The sequence below is a fragment of the Muscardinus avellanarius genome (assembly GCF_963383645.1).
Source record: "Muscardinus avellanarius genome assembly, chromosome: 17".
NCBI classification, from domain to species: Eukaryota; Metazoa; Chordata; class Mammalia; order Rodentia; family Gliridae; genus Muscardinus; species Muscardinus avellanarius.
The window spans coordinates 31,582,146-31,606,914 of record NC_137803.1 but is presented as its reverse complement, the minus strand read 5'-3'; the positions used below and the strand labels follow the sequence as shown (position 1 = coordinate 31,606,914).

The 24,769-nt window shown below is 35.8% G+C and overlaps 1 protein-coding gene across 1 annotated transcript in view; it reads right to left on the bottom strand.

The window, feature by feature from the left end:
* Positions 1–5,524: 5,524 nt before the first annotated feature.
* Positions 5,525–24,769, bottom strand: part of LOC308276100 (large ribosomal subunit protein uL23-like) — a gene marked incomplete at both ends in the record, with an annotated part of 68,174 nt that continues 48,929 nt past the window's right edge. Inside the window, one exon of the mRNA XM_080714695.1 lies at positions 5,525–5,977. Coding sequence (XP_080570821.1) covers positions 5,525–5,977 — 453 coding nt within the window. The remainder of the gene's footprint in view (positions 5,978–24,769) is intronic.

The window sequence follows — 24,769 nt, the reverse complement described above, 5'->3', positions numbered from 1 at the left end:
AAATAAGAAATAATAGATATTCATTATTAATTGGCTATTTGTCATATATCAGGTACTCCAATATACATAATCTTATTTAATAACTAGGAAAAACGTTACAACACATTATTAGCCCCTTTTTGCAAGTGAAGAAACAGAAGCTTGAGAAATATAAATAACTTGCTAAAAGTGCTATTAATACAGAGGAGGAACTCAAGATGGAGAAGAAACCATAGATGAGCAAATAGGGAGGCTTAACTGGAGGTGATGGAAGGGGGAAGAGGAAATTCCCTAATGAACATGATGTGCATTCCCAAACAAATCCAAGTCAATCACTAAGCCAAACATGAGAAGGAGGGAGGGGGAAGGGAATGAGGTGGGAATTGAGGAAGGGGTAAATGAGTGATGCATGCATGTATGCTAACATCTTGTACTCCATTAAAATGTATGATTAAAATGCACCAATAAAAATTTTTTTTAAGTGCTATTAAAGGAAAGGTGCTATCCTTGAGTTCAGGTCTTCTGAATCAAAGCCAGAAATAGAGGTACTGTCATCAGACATATTTGTACATGAATACTCATTCTGCCCCTCTTTTCTCAATAATAATAACTAAGCCATGCTGACAGTAAATAATAAGAGTACCTTCATAGCTAGATGTGATGGCACACACTGCTAATCCCAGTACTTGGGAGGGTTACACAGGAGGATTAAAGGTTCATGGCCAGATTCAGCAACTTAGTGAGACCCTATTTCAAAATGAAAAATGAAACAAATAGATTTGAAGGTGTAACCCAGAGGTAGAACATCCCCAGGTTCAATTCCAACATGAAAGAAAGAAAGAAAGAAAGAAAGAAAGAAAGAAAGAAAGAAAGAAAGAAAGAAAGAAAGAAAGAGAGAAAGAAAAGTCTTTATTACAAAACTTGGGACAATTAAACTAGAAATTTTATATGAAAGTTAAAATTACATAAATAATATTATTTTTATAATTATAAACTGAAAGAATGTGATTGTCCATTCATCTCTTTAATTGAATACAATCTGCTTTATGCCAAATGATTTCAAAATTCTTCATATACAGATTTTTTTTTTGGTGGTACTGGGGTTCCTGGAAGCCCTTCTACCTCCGGGCTACACTATCAGACTATATATATATATATATATATATATATATATATATATATATTTTTTTTTTTTTTTTTTTTTTTTTTTTTTGGTGGTACTAGGGGTGGAACCCAGAGGCTTTCTACCTCCGGGATATAATCCCAGACCTATTTTATACTTTATTTGGAAACAGGGTCTCACTAAGTTTCTGAGAGCCTCACTAAGTAGCTGAGGCTGGCTTTGAACCTCCGCCATCCTCCTGTCTCAGCCTCCCAAGCGCGGGGATTACAAGCGTGCGCCACCAACTCCAGTTTATATATTTCTTTTTAACTTGGAAACAGGGTCTCTCAAGCCAGCATGGCTGGCTTCGAACCTGTGTGAACCTCCTGTCTCCACCTCCCAAGCGCGGGGATTACAAGCTTGCGCCACCACGCTGGGCCTCACATACAGAATTTATCTTTAAGGAGTGAACAGACAATGGATAATTATACATGAAAGAAAAACTATTAGAAATGTAATGCTACAGAGGAGGGAAGTATCTGAAAAGCTTAAAAGTAGTAAGTGAACAGAAGACACATTTTGTCCAGGAAAAATACTTTACTGAAGGGAGGTGCGTAAAGAAATATTGGCATTCACTGAAAATTAGAGAAGTTTTTCAAGAGTATTTTACTGACAGTACTCTCCTAACTTCTCACTTGCATTATTTAAGATGGAATTCTATACTCCTTTTATTTCATTTCTTTCTAGATAATGTGTCTTTTTTCTGACTGCTTTCATGATTTTTTTAGAAAGTACTTTTATAAGCAATTTATGATGAACATTACTATAATTTTTCCAGTGTTTTGTTGTTGCGGGGGCATGTTGAAATTTCTGTATCTGTAGATTTACTATTTTCATCAAATTTAGAAAATGTGTGATCTCTATTTCCTAAAATATTTCCTATCCTTCCTTTTACTGTTTTTATAAACTTTAGCTAAATCTAAGTTAAACCATCTGATGTAATGCCAGTATCTAATAATGCTTTGGGTTTGTTTTTTGTCGCTCAGCTTTTTTTGTTATTTTGTACAGTTTATATTGCTAGGCTTTCAAGTAGATGAACATATTTTTCTACAAATTATAATTTGTTATTAATGACATTAGGTATATATTTTTCAAAATGAGGTTTTTCTATCTAGAAACCAACTTGGGTATTTATTTCTTTCCTTACTCTAACATGTTCATGATTTCTTCTCTTATAGAATATAGTTTATGATAACAGTTCTATTACATTTTTCTATTAATTTTATCAATGTATTATTTCTGGATTTATTTCTATTGATTTTCACCTCTGTGCTTTCATGGTTTTTTATTGTTGCTGTTATTTCCTCTCATGCCTGATAATCTTTAACTAGGAGTCAGACATGGTGACTTTTACCTTCCTGGGTTCTGAATAAGTATCCTCTAGCTTTTTTTCCCAATATACAGTTAAGTTACTTAGAAATGTTTGGATGCCTTGATGGTTACTTTTGTGCTTTATGAGGTTGGTTTTGTAAAGTGTTTCATCTAAGGCTAATTTTACCCATAATGAAATCAATACTATTCTGAGTACCCTTTCCAATATTCAATGAATTACAACAATTCTATTTACTCTGGCTTGGGGTAACATAAACAATTATTGCACTTATGAGAACTCAAAAGATTGGGTTTTGTTCTCATTTTGGGTGACACCCTTCTCTGGGCCTAAAGTAGTTTTAATACACAAACATAGAGATAAATAGACATTTGGAAACTCAAGGGGAGCCTCTAAAAATCTCACTCTCTGTGCCGTTCTCTTTTGCCTGGCACTCTGCCTGGTGAACTCAGGCTACCTCAGCCAGGCTGGATTCTGCTTCGTCTTCTCAACATAAGAAAATGTGCAGCATCCTGGATATTCTCCTTACATATGAGAATCTGGGTCAATCACAGGACTCACCCCGTTTTTCACTTTTTTTCAGAATTGTTTTTCCTATGCTACAGGATGTGCAAAGTCTAAAGCATCTTGTTTAAAATATTCTGGCTTGATTGTTTTATCCTTTGAGAAGATAAATCTAGTTCCTATTACTCTGTTAACACTAGAAGTGAAAGCTCCTAAATGTATTGATTTTTATTAAGTTTAAGAGTTTTTTAAGCTAGCCAACTGAATTTTTTTTTGGCTTTTCTACTTCCGGGCTATACTCCCAGGCCTATTTTATACTTTATTTAAAAACAGGGTCTCACTAAGTTGCTGAGAGCCTCACTAAGTACCTGAGGCTGGCTTCGAACCTATGTGATCCTCCTCTCTCAGCCTCCCAAGCACTGGGATTACAAGCGTGCACCACCACTCCCGGCTTCCAACTGACTATTTTAAGTAAGCACTTGGGTATTAGACACTGGAGTCTAAGAGAGCATCTATTATATCATGTCAGAAATGAATTATGAGTCAGGTGTGGTGACACACACCTGTAGTCCCAGTAATTGGGAGATTGAGGCTGAAAGATTGCAGGTTCTAGGACAAACTCAGCAACAAAGCGAGACTCAGAAACCTAGCAAGACTCTATTTACAAACAAATAATAAAAGAGGGCTGGGGTGTAGTTTAGAGGTAGAATGCCCTTGGGTTCAACCCCCAGTACCTGCCAACACACATGTATAAAATGAGTATGGTAAGAAAGAAAGGTAAAATAACAAATTCTTGGGACACTTTATAGTTTAGTGGTAAAGGAGACATCAAAGAGGAGTCATATAAAAAGAAATGAAGAAGCCAGAAAGTATCTGAAACTAGGCAAATGAGGAGAAATTAAGTAAAGTGAAAAGCATATTTTAAGGAGGAAAAAATGTCAAGTGATCTAAATATTTCAAATATGAAATAGACCAAAAAGTTACTATTGAATTTCTCAATATAAGGACAATTGGTGATATTGATCACTGCATTTCTGTAAGTTACTGGAGGCAGAGGGACCCATGGGATAAATATGAGAAAAGCAATACACATGACTTTTTTTTTTTTTTTTTGCGGGTCTGGGGATGGAACCCAGGGGCATTTGACCTCTGAGCTACACCCCCTGCCCTATTTTTTATTCTTTATTTTGAAACCAGGTCTCACTGAGTTGCAGAGGGCCTCACTAAGTAGCTAAGGCTGTCCGCGAACTGTGATCCTCCTGTCTCAGCTTCCCGAATGCTGGGATTACAAGTGTGCACCACCACGCCTGGCTCACCTGACATTTTTTTAAGATGAGAAAAATAATAGCATGCCTGTGCGGTGACAGAAATGATCCATTAAAAAGGAAAACTATGCGAAGCTTGGTGAAGCATGCTTGTAATCCCAGTACTTGGAAGGCTGAGACAAGAAGATCCAGGTTCGTGGCCAGCCTCAGCTACTTAGTGAGGCCCTCTGCAACATAGTGAGATGCTGTTTCAAAATAAAGAATATAAAATTCAGGTGTGGTGGTGCACCCTTGTAATCCCAGCCTTTGGGAGGCTGAGACAGGAGGATCACAGTTCAAGGCCAGCCTCAGCTACTTAGTAAGGCCCTTTGCAACTCAGTGAGACCCTGTTTCAAAAAAATAAAGAATTAAAAATAGAGTTAGGGGTGTAGCTTTGAGGTAGAATGTCCCCGGGCTCCACTTCCAGTACCAAAAAAAAAAAAATAAAAAATAAAAGAAAAAGAAAAACTCTACTGATGTTTGAAAGGTAAGAAGAGTTTCTGAAGCAATGTCCTTCAATATGTCATAGATAAAAGAATCTAGCACAATTAGAAATCCAGGAGCATAGTTATTCCATCCATAATGCTAAGAGAGTATACCAAGTACTGTACTTAATGAGGGTTCTTAGAACTTATTCACTTGAACTTTCTCAATAAAGAAGAGTCATCAGATTTTATTGTCAAAAGTGGGGGAGATGTTGGAGGTCTGAATGAGGAACTAGTATGAAGAGCCTAGCCAGGCAACAGGGAGAGAAGATGACTAGAGAATAGCACCCTGCTTCCCTTAGTGACCCTGCATTATGTAAGATCTGTTAGTTCCATGATCATCTCTCTGCACACCCATTGAGCTCTGCAGGCACACATTCAGAACTCTTAGCTAGATTTTATCAAGATTGGAGATTGTGCAGCCTAATCAAATGGAATGCAGAAGTGGCAAGTTAGTTGAAGGAACAGAACAAGATTTTATACAAAGATTGGCCATGGAATTTGGGCTTAAGAGGCAGTAAGAAAGGACATGAGAAAAGTGGAGCTTAGTAAAAATTATAATCCAATAACAAATCCATAGCTGCAGGCACGCTCCTGTGTGCTTCATGTTGATTAACATTCAGTTAGTAGAAGAATGAATGGGGGAAGAAATGGCCTGGTCAAAGGGCCATTTGAAACAATTGAATTGGTTTGTTTTTTTTTTTTTTGCTTTTTAAATAGTGAAAAACTATACATTTAGAATTAGTCTGCGGGACTCTGCTTAGATGATCCCCATTTTGTTGGCAACATCCAAAGCATCATAACTGGAAACCAGTTGAACACATGCTCTCTTCTCTCCATCAGTCCCGATCAGGGTGTCGATCTTGGCGACACCGGTGTCACAGAGCCTGTTCACAGCTTGTTGGCCTTGACATCTGCAATAAACACAAGTGTGTTGTTGCCTTCTATCTTCTTCATGACTGGCTTCGTGGTTGGGGGAACTTGACAATGTCATGGGGATCAAAGTTGTTTCTCCTGAGAGCACTTTTCCTAGGGTATCTGGACGGCCTCCAGAGCCGCAGCCTCTTGGACTACAGGAAGGTGGGTGGGTTTGAATCTTCTTCTTTTTGTGGCTGTCAACACCTTTCAACACTGCCTTCTTGGACTTCAGGACTTTGCCTTGGCTTCGGCATGGGCAGGGGCAGGAATTTCCTTCTTTGCTTTTGGCACCATCCTGGTGATAAAGAAGAACCTGGTTTATTAAAGAGCATGGCACAAACTGACTGCATGTGGTAGCATGAGTCTGGTGGATTTGGTCACTTGGTGAGTGAGTTATTTTGGAACTCTAACACTAGAATTACCTTCAGGGAGCTGAGCGTGGTGGCGCACACTTGTAATCCCAGCATTTAAGAAACTAAGACAGGAGGATCGTGGTTCTTGGACAGCCTCAGCTACTTAGCAAGGCCCTCCACAATTTAGTGAGATCCTGTTTTAAAATAAAGAATAAAAAATAGGGCTGAGGGCATAGATCAGAGGTAGAATGCCCATGGGTTTCATCCCAAGTACTGCCAAAAAAAAAAAATGATTACCTTCAGAGCTTAATAAAATTCAGATTTCTGACCAACTACCTCAGAGTTTCTAATTCAACAGTTCTAACAAATCTCCAAATGAGGATTGATAGTTCTGAACCAAAGATCACAGTTAGAGAACCACTTATTTTTTTAAAAAGGAATTTGTTAAACATATTTATTAAATACTTGAGTAAGTTAGTCAAAAGAATGCAGAAGATCTGATGATTCTACAGGTTGAAAGAAGGGGCACTGAGAAAATGAATGGAAAATGGGATGAGACGGGGAAGAGGTAAACTTCTTAATGTACATGACATACATTCTTAAACATATCAAAGTCAATCACTAATGGAGACTTACATAGAAAGTCCACCAAATCTAAAATATTTACGACTTAACACCTTACAGAACAAGTTTACTATCTCCTATACAAGATTATGGACAACATAAAACATGTGTTTAGATTTCTTGTTTCAGGAAACATTTGATTCTTACATGGCAAGCACAATCATTCCTATTCTAAAATTGATGTTAACTTAAAATTTAGTATAACTTATAAACTGCGAACTAAGGACCATATCCTACCTTTTACACTACTGCATGTCATAAAGTTAATGCAACCATTTGGGGCACACACTGGAAAGGTTATATACATGCTACTGTTTGTGTGTGTGGTCGTGTGTAGTGAAACTGGGATATTCTACCTCCAAAGTACATCCCAGCTTGTTTTAATTTACTTCATTATATTTATTTTATTTTTTGAAATAGGTTCTCACTAAGTAGCTGAGGGATTCACAAAGTTGTTGAGGTTGGCTCTGAACCTGAAATCTTCCTATCTCAACCTTTCAAGTACTGGGATACAGGTATGCATCACCATGCTTGGCTTATACATTATTTTTCTACCATTACACAAAAAATATATATATTTTTTTAAAATTTAGATGGCATGTTACAATTAGTCATAACCCTAGCAATACAGTTAAATTCTCTTCTTCAGAGAAAGGGTGGTATCTGTCAAGTTCATCATGTAATACTTAGCAAATAACACAGTGTTTGGCTTAGAGAAAAAGCTCAGTAAATATTTTATGATTAAATGAAATTAATTAGCTTATATTTGAAAATAGAACCTTCCTATAATATCCTTAGTTTTAATTATTAGGCTGTATTATCCATGATCATTTATTGTTAGTCTTGATTACATATTATAGATGGTTCCTGATCTATGAGATCCTGGGAAGTAAAAACATGACAATGATATTTTTATTTTCTATTTAGCCCAATTTCTTCTTCATTGTTGGTGCAAATTATTGTATAGTAAAGAATAAATGAATCTTATTTATCTTTATTTTAGACTAGCACTGTATTCAATAATTTATTAACACGATACAATGCAATTTAGTGTATCATCTTGCAGGCAATTTCTTTCTTTATCTCTGTCTACAGAAAAGGTAAAAATTTGGGAACCAAACCAAAACCATGAGACACAAAGCCAAGTTCACTCATTATAACTACCATGATTATTATTTTTTTTTTTTGTGTGTGTGTGTGTGTTTGTGTGTGGGGGTGGGGTCTGGGGATGGAATCCAGGGGAATTCGACTTCCGAGTTACACCTCCTACCCTATTTTTTATTCTTTAATTTTAAACAGGGTCTCAGTAAGTTGTGAAGGGCCTCACTAAATAGCTAAGGCTGTCCGTGAACCGCGATCCTCTGGTCTCAGCCTCCTGAATGCTGGGATTACAAGCGTGTGCCACCACGCCTGGCTAGCTACCATGTTTTATACTGACTCTGCTTTAAGAGTAAATCTGCTATGAAGAGTTTCCTAAAGTGTCTTGTTTCCCAGGCTCTAAAAGATCAAGAGCCATCTATATAATCATGATCAAGATTAACACTAAATACACATGGATATGCAGTCTGCTAATAACAATTCAAGATACCAGAGAAAGACTCTGCTATCTTAAAGTAAGTTACTCATTTTTTACTTACTCATTCGTAAAAAAATATTTGTTGAGCTTTTACTCTGATCCAGGAATGGTGCTATTTGCTGAGAATTCAGAGAATTCAGAAAATTCAGTCTCTTATAGTAACATCAATTCATGAATTATAAATTCCCTTCAAAACATTTTCTTTGATCCTTATCTCATCCATGTGAAATACACCTTGTTACTTCCACAATCTAAGAGTATGTTGAGTCTCATTTGTAACAGTTTGAAATAGCGTTTCCATAGCTTGCACCTGAGTGTTGAAATTAAAAAAAAAAAATTGAGTATTGCCGGGCGTGGTGGTGCACGTTTGTAATCCCAGCACTTGGGAGGCTGAGACAGGAGGATCGCACAGGATTGAAGCCAGCCTCAGCTACTTAGTGAGGCTCTCGGCAACTTAGTGAGACCCTGTTTCCAAATAAAATAGAAAATAGGTCTGGGAGTATAGCCCGGAGGCAGAAAACCACTGGGTTCCATCCCCAGTGTATTTAGTTGAAGAGAAATGATTCTATTCATCAAACTGCAAGAAACTTTTTAAAAATTAAAATAATCTTATTATCACATTAAACAGTATAATAGATTGTTCTGGAAGTTGTTTTAATAACTTTTGGTTCTTCTGGAATTGTCTGCCCAAATCTAAATAAGAGAATGCTGGGACAATAAAGAGCTCTAAAGATTATTTTAGTATTGATTCCTCATCTTACAGATGTTACTAGCATTATAGGCATGCAGTACCACATCACCCTGAGCTTTTCGTCTAGGGTAGAGCTCCCTTGCAGTGCCTCATGAAGATTTTCGTTGGCATTAGTGTTCTGTGATTACATCCTGCTGTTATTGTGTTTAATGGGGTTGTATGATCAACTTTTATATTCCAATAATCCAAAGCCATTTGCCTGGATGAAAAATTTTGTTCTTGTCTTTTCTTTTATTCATCAAAATGCCAAAGAAAGCACACACTGAAGTATTACATATCCTAAAATGTTATTGCTCACATTTATGTTCTCTTGTTCCAAGAGGGAAAAAACACTATTAAATTATAACAAATCTGTTCATAATGCATTCCGCAGCTTTATGATGGCCTGAAATGTGAGTTTGATGATAGGTATTTCTGAGAAAACTCACCTCATTTCCTCTGCTTTCTGTGTGTTTGGACAGTTGGCCAATGCCTTAACTCATCTGTAAATACTGGGTGATCTGTGTTATACCGCATGACTTGCTCAAAATCTACAAGGACACAAATCAGTAACACTGCCTACCATTTTAATGCAAGATCTGAAAGAGACTGAAGTACGTTGGATGGATTTGCTTTATGACAGTCGTAATTTGGTATATGTGAATCGTGTATTTATATACCCATATATTGTCATTCCCCTTTTTCATATTCCTATGGTCACTGATAAATATTTCAGAAATATCACCACTCTCATTCATTTTTATTATTCTAGTTAAGGGAAATATTTATATTTTTATTACTATAGAAAAGCCTTAACCTTGATATCACTCTAGTGGCCAGAATAACTAGCTGTAGAAATTATTCAAGAGGATCATCAAAGTCAGATGTTGTAGATTCAAACCCCAACTTCTCACTTATAATTATTTGACTTTGGTCAAATAACATGGCCTTTTTCCTCCTCAGTTTTATTTATTAATAACAGTTAATAAGCCAGGCATGATGGCACATGCCTGTAATCCTAGTACTTGGAAGGCTAAGACAGGTCACAGGTTCAAGGACAGCTTCAGTAAAGTAGTGAGACCATAATTTATTAAAATCTTGTCTCAAAATAAAAAATAAAAAAGGGCTGAGGTGTATCTCAGAGTTACAATGTATTCATTCACCAGTGCCACTAAAATAATTACATCAATAATAATTTATAATGATAATAATGATAATAATAATAATTTCTTCTTAGGATAGTTGTGAAGAGCAAACAAAATAACCTATATATTGTTCTTGGATATACCTCCCCTGGTAAAGAGTAAGAACTGAATATTTATTCATCATATTAACTATGGTGATGACATTGAGGATTATGATTTAATTGCTCAGATTCTAAATGTTCAAAACAGCAGTAAATTACCCAGAATAGTTTCCATAGTGCATATTGAGTATCCTAAGGCAAGGAACTTAGGTGTATTTCAGGTAACCACCTAAGAACATTAACTATGAAACTATTATATTAGTCCAAACACACAGGATTAGTAGAAAACCTGAAAAAAGGAAAATAAATACAGTGTGTTTGGAAAATTCATCATAGGTATGCATTTTTGAGTAAGAATATTATCCCATATTAACAAGTCATATCGATCCTCCCTTTCCAACAGGCATTTCCAGTGAGGAATATGCCAGGAGAGGAGCCCTGAGGCATGGCAGGATACAGGGTTAGTGGCCAAGAGGAAAGGTGGGGATGAGGACAAGCAGATATAATTACACTTTGCATAGTAAGTTGTCTATGGTATGGCCAGTGGAGATGACTTCTATAGAGCAGCTGGACAATTACAAATTAGAGTGAAAAAAAGAAACATGACAGTAGGAACATGAATAAGATGTGATCTGGCTTGGTAGGAAAACTCCATCCAAGAAGCTTTCCTGCCTGCATTCTACAAAGATCAGCATGGGCATAACATGAGATGCACATGGTAGGGAGAAATTCTGAGCTGAGTTCTGTCTAAATTACCTGGTCTATGTAAAACTTGAGAGCTAATGAGTTGTTAATCTAGTTTTAATATCTATGTCTCACAAATCACAATACTGAACTTATTTCGCTAGTTCATATAAAAAATTCTGAGCTAATCGCCAGGCATGGTGGCACATGCTTGTAATCCCAGTATTTGGGAGGCTTAGACAGGAGGTCGCAGGTTTGATGCCAGTCTCAGCTAGTTAGTGAGGCCTTTGCAACTCCCTGAGACCCTGTTTCAAAATAAAGAATAAAAAATAGAGCTAGATTACATCAGCAGTACCAAAAATAAAATAAAATAAAATAAAATAAAATAAAATTTAAAAAATAGGACTAGGGATATAGCTCGGAGGTAGAATGTCCCTGGGTTCATTCCCCAGTACTGAAAAAAAATATGAAGTAAACTTTTTAAGACCAGAAAGTTTTACAATAAACATAATTTCTTATACTAGCATAACCAAACAAATCTGAAAATCCCAGACCATTTGGTCTCACTAAGTTACAGAGTGCTCTTTCTGACTGTCACGCCTTCCAGTCCCCCAATAGTCACATGGATGATCCCCTGTCAGTGTTTTTTTTTTCTTCCTATTTAAACATATCTAAAATTTGATGTATTTTATCTATTTTTAATACACTGTTTCCCTCATCCAGAATATATCTTCTATAAGTGCATTCTTATTTTGTTTTCTTTAATTCAGTGCTAAATTCTCAAAAAACAGAACACTGCCTGAACTTGAATATCTAGTATGAGTTATACTAAAATCAAAACGTTATATAAATGAATATATATTTATTCATTAAATTAAATTTAAAGCAATGTGAATATCCTATAAGAGGAAAAACAAGTCATTTTATTTACTTATTTTTTAATCATTTATTTCTATTTGTTTTGTGGTACTAGGAATTAAAGCCAGATATATTCCATCTCTTACTACACCATAGCCCTATTAATTAATTATTTTATTTATTTATTTATTTATTTATTTATTTATTTTCAACAGGATCTCACAGTATTTCTGAGAGTCTCACTAAATTGCTGAGGCTGTCCTCAGACTTGCAATCCTTCTGTCTCAGACTCCCTAGTATTGAGATTACAAGTGTATGCCACCATACCTAGCTATAAAACAACTCTTAACAATCTGAAATAGGGTTTAAAAATTTTTAATACTAGGCTCCTTTTCATTAGATTTTTATTCTTCACCAATTTGATTTTCATTTTTATCAGCATAAACATTTCTATTCTACAAAATGCTGTACTCAACATCTTCCAGATAATTTTTTCAGGTGTGTGTGTGTGTGTGTGTGTGTGTGTGTGTGTGTGTGTGTGTGTTGCTATGGATTGAACCCTGGCGCATTCTACCTCCAAGCTACACCCACTGCCCACTTTCATTTCTAATTTGGAAGCAGGTTCTTGCTAAGTTGTGGAGAGCCTCACTAAATTGCTGAGTGTGGCTTCGAATCTGCAATCTTCCTGTCTCTTCCTCCTAAGTACTGGAATGACAGGCATGCACCACCACGCCCAGCTCACATTTTTTTAAATCATATTGTTTTAGTTATTTCAGATTGCAATAACAGAAATACCATAGACCTAGTGGGTTGTAAACAACAGATATTTATTTCTGCTAGCTCTGGAGCCTGGGAAGTCTAAGATTAATTCAGATTCTGAGTATGATGAGGCTCTATCTGCTCTCTGGATCATAGATACCCATATTTTCGTTGTCTCCTCATATGATAGAAGTGGCAGGGAACCTCTTTTTGTTTCTTGTTCAAGAAATGAAATTTATGTGGGCTCTATCCTAATGATCTAGTAAACTTCTGTGCTCTCAATGTCCCTAGCAGAACAAGTTTTGAAATGTGAAGTATTAAGAGGTGGGACCAGGTGAGACCTTTAAGATGTGACTGGGTTATAACTTCAATAATGGATTAATGGGTCATTTGGAGAGTGACTTTATTATAAAAGTGAGCTCCGATTGGTGTGTGTGTTTGATCTGTCCCACCACGTGACATTCTCTGTGTCAGGTCCTGATATAGCAGAAAGACCTTAATCAGAAGCCAAAAAAATGGGCACTGTGTTCTTGGACGTGCAGAACTGTGGGCTGAATAATCCTCATTTCTTTGTAAAATTTACTATCTGTGGTATTCACTCACAGCAACAGAAAATGGAGTAAAACACTTCCACCAAAGGCCCTGCCTCCTAGCACCATCACCTTGAAGGTAAAGATTCAATATAAGAATTTTGCAAGGACACAAACATTCAGGCCACTGCATATATCATCAGTTCTACTTTATGAATAGCCATGCTCCCTCCTCTTCTCTTTTCCAAATCATACTTCCATCATGCCTGAAACAAATTCCTCCTCTTCTACCTTTTCTAAAAACAACTCCTTCTATACTTCAGTCAAATTGATCTCTTTCTCCTCTCTTTCCTGTTCTCTCTCTCCTGTTCTTTCTCTCCTGTTCTCTCTCTCTCTCTCTCTCTCTCTCGCTCTCGCTCTCTCTCTCTCTCTTCACTTAGCAGATAAACCACTCCCTTGGTAATCCTACTTCATTCATCTGAAGAAAGCACTGCCTTTCTTTGAAATTTAACATTTTGGTCATATTTCAAATTATTATTTTTCTTCCCCTGACTTGACTTGGTGATGAATCTAATGAAGTCTCATTGAGACTTGAGAGTTGTTTGAACCCTCTTTCATGCCTTATATGGCATCTTCTATATAGCACATGGTTAAGAAATAAAGGTTGACAGATTTATTCCCACTGTGGTTGGAGTAATTCAGTGCCTTTTGCTTAAGAGGATATTTAAATACAATAGGATGGATAAATGTGTGAAGAGTCAGACTGGAGTAATCAGAAGCTACAGTCTCTGTCAACAAACTTGTCACTAAAAAATAAATAACCAGTTTTCCTTCAATCCTATTAGAGGCCTTCTAAAAAATAAATGGGTAGGAATTCTCTGACAGTTTTATAAGATGTGAAGTAAGAAACTCTGTTAATAAGTCACAAAGACAAACTTTTATTCTTTCCCAATTTCCATAGCTAAACTAAACCTAATTCCAATGTTTCAAGAAGAAGAGAATCCGGAAAAAATTATTTTTCAGAGTTCACCCTAGATCTTGTATATTAGCCTTTAGCTACTCTTGAGTCAGGAAGGTTTAAAATTCTTTAGAAAGCAAATGTAACAAGCTCAGAAATAAGACCATGCACAGCTGGATATTCATTCTTTTGAGCCGTTTATCTCAATTTTACATCTTGCTTGTCATTTTGAAAGGCAGTTTTCCTCTTAAGATCTTGTCTCTTTCTGAAGACAGTAAAGCTATATCCTAATATGGCAACAATTGCAGTAAATTTTTGTTATTTATTGAAATCATACCATAGTGTCTATTGTTTCTACTTCATTTTCAAGAATAAATTGCTCAAAGTGTGGGTTAGTACATAAATACCCCACTGCAAATTAAATGGTTGTCAAAAATATTTTGGAGAAATTGCAGTGAAAAATAAACCGAAACGCTGCATGATTTATCATGAAAGCTGCTCAAATCTCTAGCAGTATCCTGAGAGTCAAAAAGGTGGAATCCTTTCCCAAGCAGCTCTTTCAGGGTGTGTGTGTGTGCGTGTGTGTGTGTGTGTGTGTGTGTGTGTGTGTGTGTACAATCTGATGTACATCCCAGGACAGTTTAGGAAAGGAACATTAGGGTTGGACTTAATTAATGTTTAAAAGTGGAATCATTTAATCTGAGGTAAGAAAAAATTCCATGGTCATGAATGTGCTGTGGAGCTGAAGAAAATGGAATTGCTTTGACCTTGTTAGTTTAATTAAGTGATTCCTAATTATGATGCTAACAGAATGTTGGCAACTAATGAAATGCAAACCAATATTGGCTCAAAGTATATGATACAATTTTTAATGGTGATGATGATGATACATTTTTACTATCTACTATTAAACAAGTAGAGCAAAGGGCAGAGCATTCTAAAATGCATATATCTGATATGGCACAGGAAGAAAAAAAATAGCAGGCAACCATATTATTCATGGAAAGCCATATGTCCACTGTGGGAGAAAATAGATAGAACATTAAAATAACATGTCTTATATTTGAAAATGAATACATCAACAAAAATAGCTTGAGTGTCTATAGATGAAATGTCTTATCTATGCACACATTGCTTAGCTCAGTGAATATATATCATATGCTTATTTGATAAGCCAGTGGGGGGATGGGAACAAAATGTGGTTCTTGTTTCATTTTTACTTCCATCCCAAGTCAGACTTAGCCGTGTAGTTCTCTAGAGAAGATATATCCAAACAGCAAGCCAGAAAGATATATAAACTCAGTGTTAAATTCTAGAGAGTCGTGACAATCTATTTTCTAAGGATTTTGTCTCATTGGGTAAATACCTCATTTACTCCTGAATGTATTTTAACACCTGTGAAAACTCAGGCTAATGTCTGCATCCTATGATGATGAGGCTCTAAGAAAGCCTTTGCTTAGAGATCTTTCAAAGTTAGAGTTTTACAGTGTTCTGCTGCAGCATGTGTGTTTTCTGGAAAGCATTTTTTTCTAGATTTAAAAACTAGAACCTAGATATAATTAAGCAGAATTATTAGGCTTAGCCAAAACACTCTCTTCTTCATTCCCCAGGGCTCTCTAAATAGTTCTCTCCAAAGCTGCTAGGTTTTAGGGTAAAAATGGAGGTACTTTGCTTTCACTAGAATAACTATAACTTTAATGATCTCAAAACATATCCCTTAATTGCTTCATCAAACACTCCAGGAAATCAGATGTTTCCCTTTCAATAATAGTACCTAATAATGAGGATTCTGAGGAATACCTAGAGCTGAGAGGACTATCCCAAAGCGGAGAGAAGTTAGGACGTATAGTATAAGGCAATTCGTGAGCTCCAAATCCTCCAGCAGTAAAGAGGGTCACATTGGAAGAACAGCAGGAATATTGGTGCACAGGAAGGAGGAGGGCAAAGATGGATGATTTCGTCTTTTTCATTTAACAGGAAATTTAAAAAAGGAAATTTTCTTCCCCTTCTTTTTAACAGAATTCATATTTCTAAAGTAACTTGCCTCCTTGCTTAATTCACCCAAATTCCAGCAATTGTTAACAACCTTTCTAAACAAGGTGTGGCTACTTTCACAGTGCAAATTACATGCCTACTCTAATGGTGTTGGCTGTACTTAGAACTTTTCAGTACCATAATATTATATCATCTTATGTTTATGTTATTTTTACTTTTCAGCCTTTAGCATCCTGAGGACCAAGATTGTGTTTTTCCCTTCATTTTTTAAATCATTGTACCTCACATGATGAGATGTACAAATATCTGTAGAAATATATCTATATTCTCGCCAAATATCTTTGCTAAATGATAAAAGGAAAAATAAAATATGGAATTAATGAAAGAATGTTCAAACCAAAGCTTATTTTAATTTATTCACCAGTGTGGCCTTGCAGTTAAATAGTCTCTGCAACAAAGTTTACATATGTGTAAGGTGATATACTACATATAATATATATATGAATTATATATGCATATAATATATGAGTTATACATACACATACATTATATATAAACTGTGTATGTATGTACATATACATATATACTATGTATACACACATACATATATAATGTGTTATTCAAGAACTCTATATTGTATTATATATAAACTATATATAAATATATTATAGATAAACTGTGTCTGTATGTACACACACATATATTAACACACACACTGTAACAAATACAAAGGAGTATTTCTCTTTTCCAAAGACATCCTCAGCTCTGTCAAACACACAAAATATGCTTTTCCTTGGCAATTAGCCATGGCAGAGTTATTCTTTTCAATCTAGAAATGCAGGTGCTCCTATTAGATAATGAAATATGAACAAATTGTTTCTACCCTGACGTTAGAGAATTATTCATTAAACATATAATGTAACTGTGGAAATCATTATATAGCTGAAATGTGAAATTTTATATGCATGCGGAAATTAGAGATAGGTGAGGTGATCATGTAATAATCCAGATCTTTTCAACCTTCAATTCTATTTTTTACTTTCTTTCAAACATGTGAGCAAGATGGTAGAAATACTTAGTGGTTCCTTTTTCTCATCATCCATATCCAAAGAGCCTATGACCTGTCAATTCTTCGACCTACCTAAGATCTTTGAGACCTGTCACTTTCACTCTATTCCCAGTCATTCTCTTGATTAACTTAGCTTCTGAATTAAATTGTCCCTTTTCTTTTTGTTCCCATTCAATTCTTTCCTTTACTTTGCCTTACTTTTCATTTCCAGGGATTATTTCCTAACATACAAACCTTAATTAATTACTCCTCTATTTAAAATCTATACTATATTCAGCTTTGCAGAATAATACTGAAATTATATCATCTGAAATATAAGAAAAAATATATTTTAATAATATAATATCTGTCCTCTACCCAAGGCTAATATAATGTACATGAGTATGGTAGGGACTGAAAATTGATTTTTATTACAGTGAAGATATTTAAATGTTGCACTCATTACTGAAAGAGTCTCCATTGGAAAAACCTACATCTCCTTAATGGGAGAGATCTCCCTGCAATATTATATATATTTGCCTTTCCCAACAGACTAACACCTGTAGGAAGTAGTTGATGGAATTAATGGTAGGCTCTTATCTACAGAATCCATTAAACTCTTTCCAAGATATTGGAATTAAGAATCTTTAAGAATCCATCAATCTAGTTGTAGTTAGGTGAAATCTCAGGGTAGTTTTGATTTTTTTTGTGGGGGGTAGTACTGGGGTTCCTGGAAGCCCTTCTGCCTCTGGACTACACTCCCAGACCTATTTTATACTTTTTATTTATTTATTTATTTATTTTTTTGAAACAGAGTCTCTTAAGCCAGTGCGACTGGCTTCGAACCTGCGCAATCCTCCTGTCTCCGCCTCCCAAGCTTGGGAATTACAAGCGTGTGCCACCACGCCCAGCTTAGGGTAGTTTTGATTTGCATCTCTCTGATTGCTAATGATGTTGAGTATTTTCTCATGCATTTATTGGCCATTTGGAATTTTTCTTTTGTGAATTGTCTATTTAGCTCACGTGCCCATTTTTTGATTGGGCTATTTGTTTTCTTAGTGCGGAGCTTTTTGAGTTCTCTGTATATTCTAGTTATGAGTCCTTTATCAGAGGAGTAGGTAGCAAAAATCTTCTCTCACTTTGTTGGCTCTCAGTTGAGGTTCTTGATAGTTTCCTTTGCTATAAAGAAGCTCTTCAGTTGCAAGCAATCCCATGTATTGATTTGCTTTTTAGTTTCTTGTGTCTTTGGGGTCTTGTTGAGAAAGTTTTTGCCTGTGCCTATATGTTGCAGTGTTGGACCTATGCCCTCTTCAAGGAGCTGCAAGGTCTCTGGTCTAATTTCTAAGTTTTTAATACATCTTGAGTTGACTTTTGTGCAGGGAGAGAAAGTGGAAATTTTTTCAATTTTTTGACATATGGTTAACCAGCTTTGCCAATGCCATCTGTTGAACAAACTATCTTTTTTTCCAGTGTATGCTTTACACTGGCTGTAAGTGTGCAAATTTGTTTCTGAGCCTTCTATTCTGCTCCATTGGCCTATGCATCTGTTTCTGTGCCAGTACCATGCTGTTTTTATTACTAAGGCTTTGTAGTATAGTTTAAAGTCAGGTACTGTGATTCCTCCTGCATGGTTTCTGTTGCTAACTCCAACTGGAAATCATTCAAAACACAAACAACAACAAATACTGGTGAGGATGTGGAGAAGTAGGAACTCTAATACATTGCTGGTAGGACTGAAAATTAGTGCAACCTCTTTGGAAAACAGTATGGAGGATACTCAGAAGAATGGGAACAAACATACCATATGATCCAGCAATCCCTCTTCTGCTTATCTACCCAAAAGAAAGGAAATCAAGCTAACAAACTAATGCATGAGTATCTATGCTCATAGCTACACAATTCACCATTGCCAAACTATGGAACCAGCCAAGATGTCCTCAATAGATGAATGGATTACAAAATAGCATATGTATACAGTGAAATTTTACTCAGCTATAAAGAAAAACACATCACTTACAGGAAAATGGATGGAACTGGTGACCATTATGCTAAGTGAGATTAGTCAGTCACAAAAAGTAAGAAATCAGATACTCTCCGTAATATGCAGAAGCTAAGGAGAAAATGTATCATAGGAGAAACTTTAGACAAAGAAGGAGATACCGTAGATGAGCAAATAAGGAGACTTAACTGAGGGGTTGGTGAGAGGGAAGAGGGATATTCTCTAATGCACATGATGTATGTTAACAAACATATCTTTTCAATCACGAAACCAAACATGAGAAGGAGGAAAGGGGAGGAAATGGGGCAGGAATTGGGTAAGGGCTAATTGGGTGATGTATGCATGTATGTCTCCATCGTCTTGTACCCCATTAAGTTGTATGGCTACAATGCACCAATAAAATAATTTAAAAAATAACCAATCTCCATCAAATAATAGTCAGCTCTGAAGCTAAGAAGTCATGCCAAATCAGTGTGTAGCTAAGCTCCAGAGCAAACCAAGCCTATTAGTTTATCCTAGAAAGAGAAGAACCATAAGGAAGTGAGGAAATAAGTAGTCATGCAAATTTAATTCAATAACAATGAGGCAAAGACCTTTATGTCTACATTCCACCTATAGGATTACCTGTTGAAATCCTTAACTAACTAACTTTGCAATTGAGTCTTTTTAATGTGTTCAATTCCTTGCAACCTGCTATGATCTGAAATTCTGTATACTTCCAAAATCCCTTTGCTGAGATTCTAAACATCGCATTAGGAATGTGATGAGTCTTTGAGGGGGACAGATAAGATTAGATCATGAGGAGATGTGCATGCCTATAAGAGATCCAGATAAATCCTTTTTCTCTTTTGCTGTTGTAGTAAGGGGTCACACAAGAGAAATAGGCCTTTGTCAAATGTTGAACCTGCCTGTTCCTTATTCTGGGATTTCCCAGATTCTAGAACTATGAGAAATAAATTTATTATCTATTTCAGTTGTTTATTTGCCATTTAGTTAATATTTTATTTAGTCCACCTGAATTGATTATGCTACCACATAATTATTACAATTGTGCATCGAGATACTTCACAATTTTGACCAGCTTTGAGCGCCCAACATGTAGGCAGTGAAAAATGTCACTATCTAAACACTTGAGAAGACATTCATGAAGATCAAGTGTAATAGCTGGAAAAGGAATCAGTAATGTACCCTGACACCAATAAATATATAATGTGTGCACACACACATATCATAAATACAAACACTAATTAGACTTGGAACAACATAGTCCTAAATATACTCTCTACCCTACAGGTCCAAAATTTCTTAAAAAAAATATTGCAATTAGCCGGGCGTAGTGGCGCACGCTTGTAATCCCCACTCTTGGGAGGCTGAGACAGGAGGATCGCACAGGTTCAAACCTAGCCTCAACTACTTAGTGAGGCTCTCAGCAACTTAATGAGACCCTGTTTCCAAATAAAATATAAAATAGGTCTGGAAATATAGCCGGGAGGTAGAAAGCCTCTGCGTTCCACTCCCAGTACCACCACCACCAAAAAAAAATAAAAACTTTGCAATTACTATTACTATTACTGCTCCTGTTATTACTACTAATTCTTGTTAATGAAACAAAAGACTTCTTCACTCACAACACTCTGCATAGCATATTTGTTTTTACACCCAGTTCCTCACATGATTCTTATAAAGCCAGGAAAGTTAATTAGAAGAAAACTTTATTTAATTCTGTCAAATTGGCAAGGGAATTAAACTTAACAAATCCAAATATTCTGACTGCTGGTCAACTTTGTACTTTCTATTATATCACATAAATATATCTACATATATATGTCTACACAAATAGCAAAACACTGAAATCCATTGAAAAATCAAGTCTAGATTCAAAGACACTTTGAGAAAAAGATATAAATGGAGTCAGCAAAATCTGTCTCATTCCTGAAACCTCAAAATTCATACCCTAGAACAGTAAGAAAATTAGGCATTTATAAAAATATATTATTATCTATTTCAACAATGATTATTTACTACATACCAACTATTTGGTCATCACTGTCCTAAGCACTGGAGGTAATATAAGGACTGATAAGCCTGCTGTTAAGGGTTTTATTTGGGTAACTGTGGGGAGCCATTAAGGTTTTCCCCTTATCTTTACTAAAAGAATACTTCTGACTTTCCTCCACTCAGCTGACTGTCCTTTGCCCAGAGTCAACAAGGTTTAGGGTCATGGAGGGTTCAAAGTAAATAAGGTCTGAAAGATTAGGTTCGTGTTGTTTGTGGTGGCACGAGGGTATTGATTGACCTGCCCATGATGTATGTACTTTGGATTTGTCATTATTGTATTCCAGTGTAAGAAACTGTATAAATACCACAAGAGAAATAAACCCGGATTGGCCAGTAGCGATATTGACCCTGGAGTAGACTGGCAATCCTTCCATGCTTGAATTGAATTCTTAGAACTGAATTCTTTAATCCTCACTCCTCTCTTTGGAACCTGTATGTTTGCCGGCTGGCTCGAGCAAGTAACCAACTGGAAACCGTATTAAAGCCTATGGTTTGCAGAACTGTGGAGAAGAGAGAAATTTATATGGGTATAAAGAGCTAATATATGTTACCACAAAGCTAAAGGATGAAACACAACAGAAAATATACCAGTGGAATTTTTTTCAGACAGAAATTATTTTACTCTGTAAATATCTGGGATTACTGATGGAATTGGAGTAATAATATTTTAGAAATATGAATGTGATAGTTGAGTAGAATATGACTGTGAAAAAAAGATTATTAAAAGCACAGTCAGTTAGATGATAATTATCAAGAATAATTTAAGCAAACAATTTACATCTGTGTTGGGAACTAATGAGAGTACATGAATGAATAAATACGGGTAAGCAGCAAAATCATAGAATTTTTTTAGTTAATTAGATCTTAGAAATTGCTATAGCTTAGATTTAAAATGCCCTCCAGAAATCATGGGTTGGACAAGGCAGGTTGTGAGGCAACCACGTTTGAAAGCAGGGCTGCACTGGTGGTGGTCCCTTGGGATGTGGCTTTGGGGTGTGATCTTGGGGACTGGAATTGTCCCTCATTCTCTCCCCTTGCTTTTTTTGCTCTCTGCCAGTATTCCTTTAAGAAGTTCAGCTTTGGCAGAAACCAGCCCCCAAATGGATGGTGACCTCTGATCCTCTCCAGATCTGTAAGAAAATTAAATTCTTCTTCCTCTAAGTGTTGGGTGTTAGGTATTTAGGTCACAGTGGTGGCAATCCTGAGCAAAACAGAGCACAAGATATGCAAGTTCAATAATTCTGTAAATGAATATAGTATCTAATGTAACATAGTATGATAAATTTTGAAATGAATTCTTAGAACCCATGTCACTCTTTTTTCTGATTTTAGAAATGAGAAAATAGAAGCCATAAATTGTAGACTTATTGAAAAATGTGGCAATTAACCAAAAATTTTTGAACCAGAACCTAGTTACAGTGCCCTGTTTTATTTAATCTTTTTTAAAAATTGTTGCTGATCTTCATGCATTGGACTTCTCATAGAATGTCAAAAGATTATATATATATATATATATGACCTTGTAATAAAAAAAGTCAAATAGCATTATCATGCATTTCTCTGATCCACCCACTAAAATGTTATGCTTATTCAATTATTAGTATAAAGTATATTATATCACCAGAAAAATTATTGTAGAGTAACCATTTTTCTTTTTTAACATTTAGCAGATTGAAGAATAATTTTTCTAGAAAGATGTACAGTAAAGTTTGAATATATTGCCATTTAAAAAAATGAGTATTACCACTAAGAGCACCTGTGTTTAAGTCCAAGAGTACAGAACCTTGAAATATGAGAAGAGAATTCCACTTCACGTTGGCAGAAGCTAAGGACTTGGGGGTAGTACTTTGAATGTAGCATTATGGGGGGCATTGACACAACAAAAGACATTCCAGTGATTAATGTTGTAAGATTAAAAGAGTTTGATATTTCTCATTTGTCAATGTATCATGAAGAATTGTACAACCTGCTCCAACTGCTGCCTGAGGCAGCCCTTGAGAGAGACATCGCATCAGGCCAATACCTTTCAACTGAGGTCACTATGTAAGCAGTTAATGATCCTGAAACTTGCTGGGGATTCAGTGAGCACATTACAATGAGTTCTACTGATATATTCAATCAGTGATAGGAGGATTACCTCAATGATGCTTTAAAGGAAGTTTCTTATATCCAGTGATATATTCATAATTAATTTCCTATTTTTGCAATGTAACAACTTGAATACAACTTTTTATTAGAAGTTAAGCCAGAGGTCATAAAACATATTAATTTACCAGTCTGACTGTAAGAAAGAGGTTTGAAGCTGGGGAGCATGCTTGTACTCCCAGTACTTGGGAGGCTGAAACAGGATTTCAGGTTACAAGTTGAAGGCTTGCCTGAGCAACTTGGCAAGATTTTTCAGAATAAAAAATAAAAAGGACTGAGTGTGTCGCTCAGATGTAGTATGCATGCCCCTGGATTCAATTCCTAGTTCAAAAAAAAAAAAGAGAAGACAAAAAAAGAAGGAAGGATGGAATGAAAGGAAGGAAAACTTCTTTTAGATTAGCTGGTCAGTTTCAGAAAAGTGACTTCCATTTATTCCTACCATGAACATGTGATAACCAATCACCGATGGCTTTTTCCCACCTTAATCATGATCATCCTTTCAGTGAGCAATGAATGTGCATTTTGTGTCTCAACCATTAGGAATAATGATTCGTCATACAAATATTTTCATATGATTGCAATTTATTTGGCACTCAATATGTAGATTTTGTTGCAAGCAGCAACTCAGCTTAGTCAGTCTTATTACAATTGTCAAATCCCTTGCCACCAAAAATTTAGGTCCTCATATCATGTTTATTTGCCTTGAGGATTTCAACAACTTTTACAAATTTTTCTTTCTCCACTGTCACTTTTCTCCTTCATATCAACAGACATATTGATGATAAACTGATATAATCATCCCTCAGCTACCACAGATTGGATGATCTTCAGTTTTAATCTGTGAACACAATAATAGTTCAATAGTTTGTCAATGAGAAATACCTCCTCCTTTGAATTTTGAATTAGAAATATTCCTTTAAAATTAGTTTTATGAATTGTCTCTTTTTTCATCTTATATACAGAGCCTTCAAATCATTCCTATCAAGATTTCTTTTTGTTAAATTTTCCATATTTCTCTTAGTTCAGCTGTGTCATTCTGGCCTCATTTACTTGCCATAATTTTCAATATACTATAAAACACCGATCATACCAAAGGCTGAAAATATCTAGGTATCATGGCTCCCTTAGTCAATCGTTTTTCTAAAAGAATAAGCTTCTGTGTTAAAATAAATACATAAGCAGGGCGTGGTGGCGCACGCTTGTAATCCCCGCACTTGGGAGGCGGAGACAGAAGGATCGCTCAGGTCGAAAGCCAGCCGCTCTGGCTTAGGAGACCCTGTTTCCAAATAAAAATATAAAAAATAGGTGTCTGGGAGTGTAGCCCGGAGGTAGAAGGGTTTCCAGGAACCTCAGTACCACCAAAAACAATAGTAATAATAAAATAAATACATGAATAACATGATCCTAACCTAAATAACCACTATCATAGGATTATCACCACTACACTATTACTTCTACTCTTGCAGCACCAACACCATTGATGTTTACCTTGATTTATTATGTACTTTCTATACAAAGAGTTTT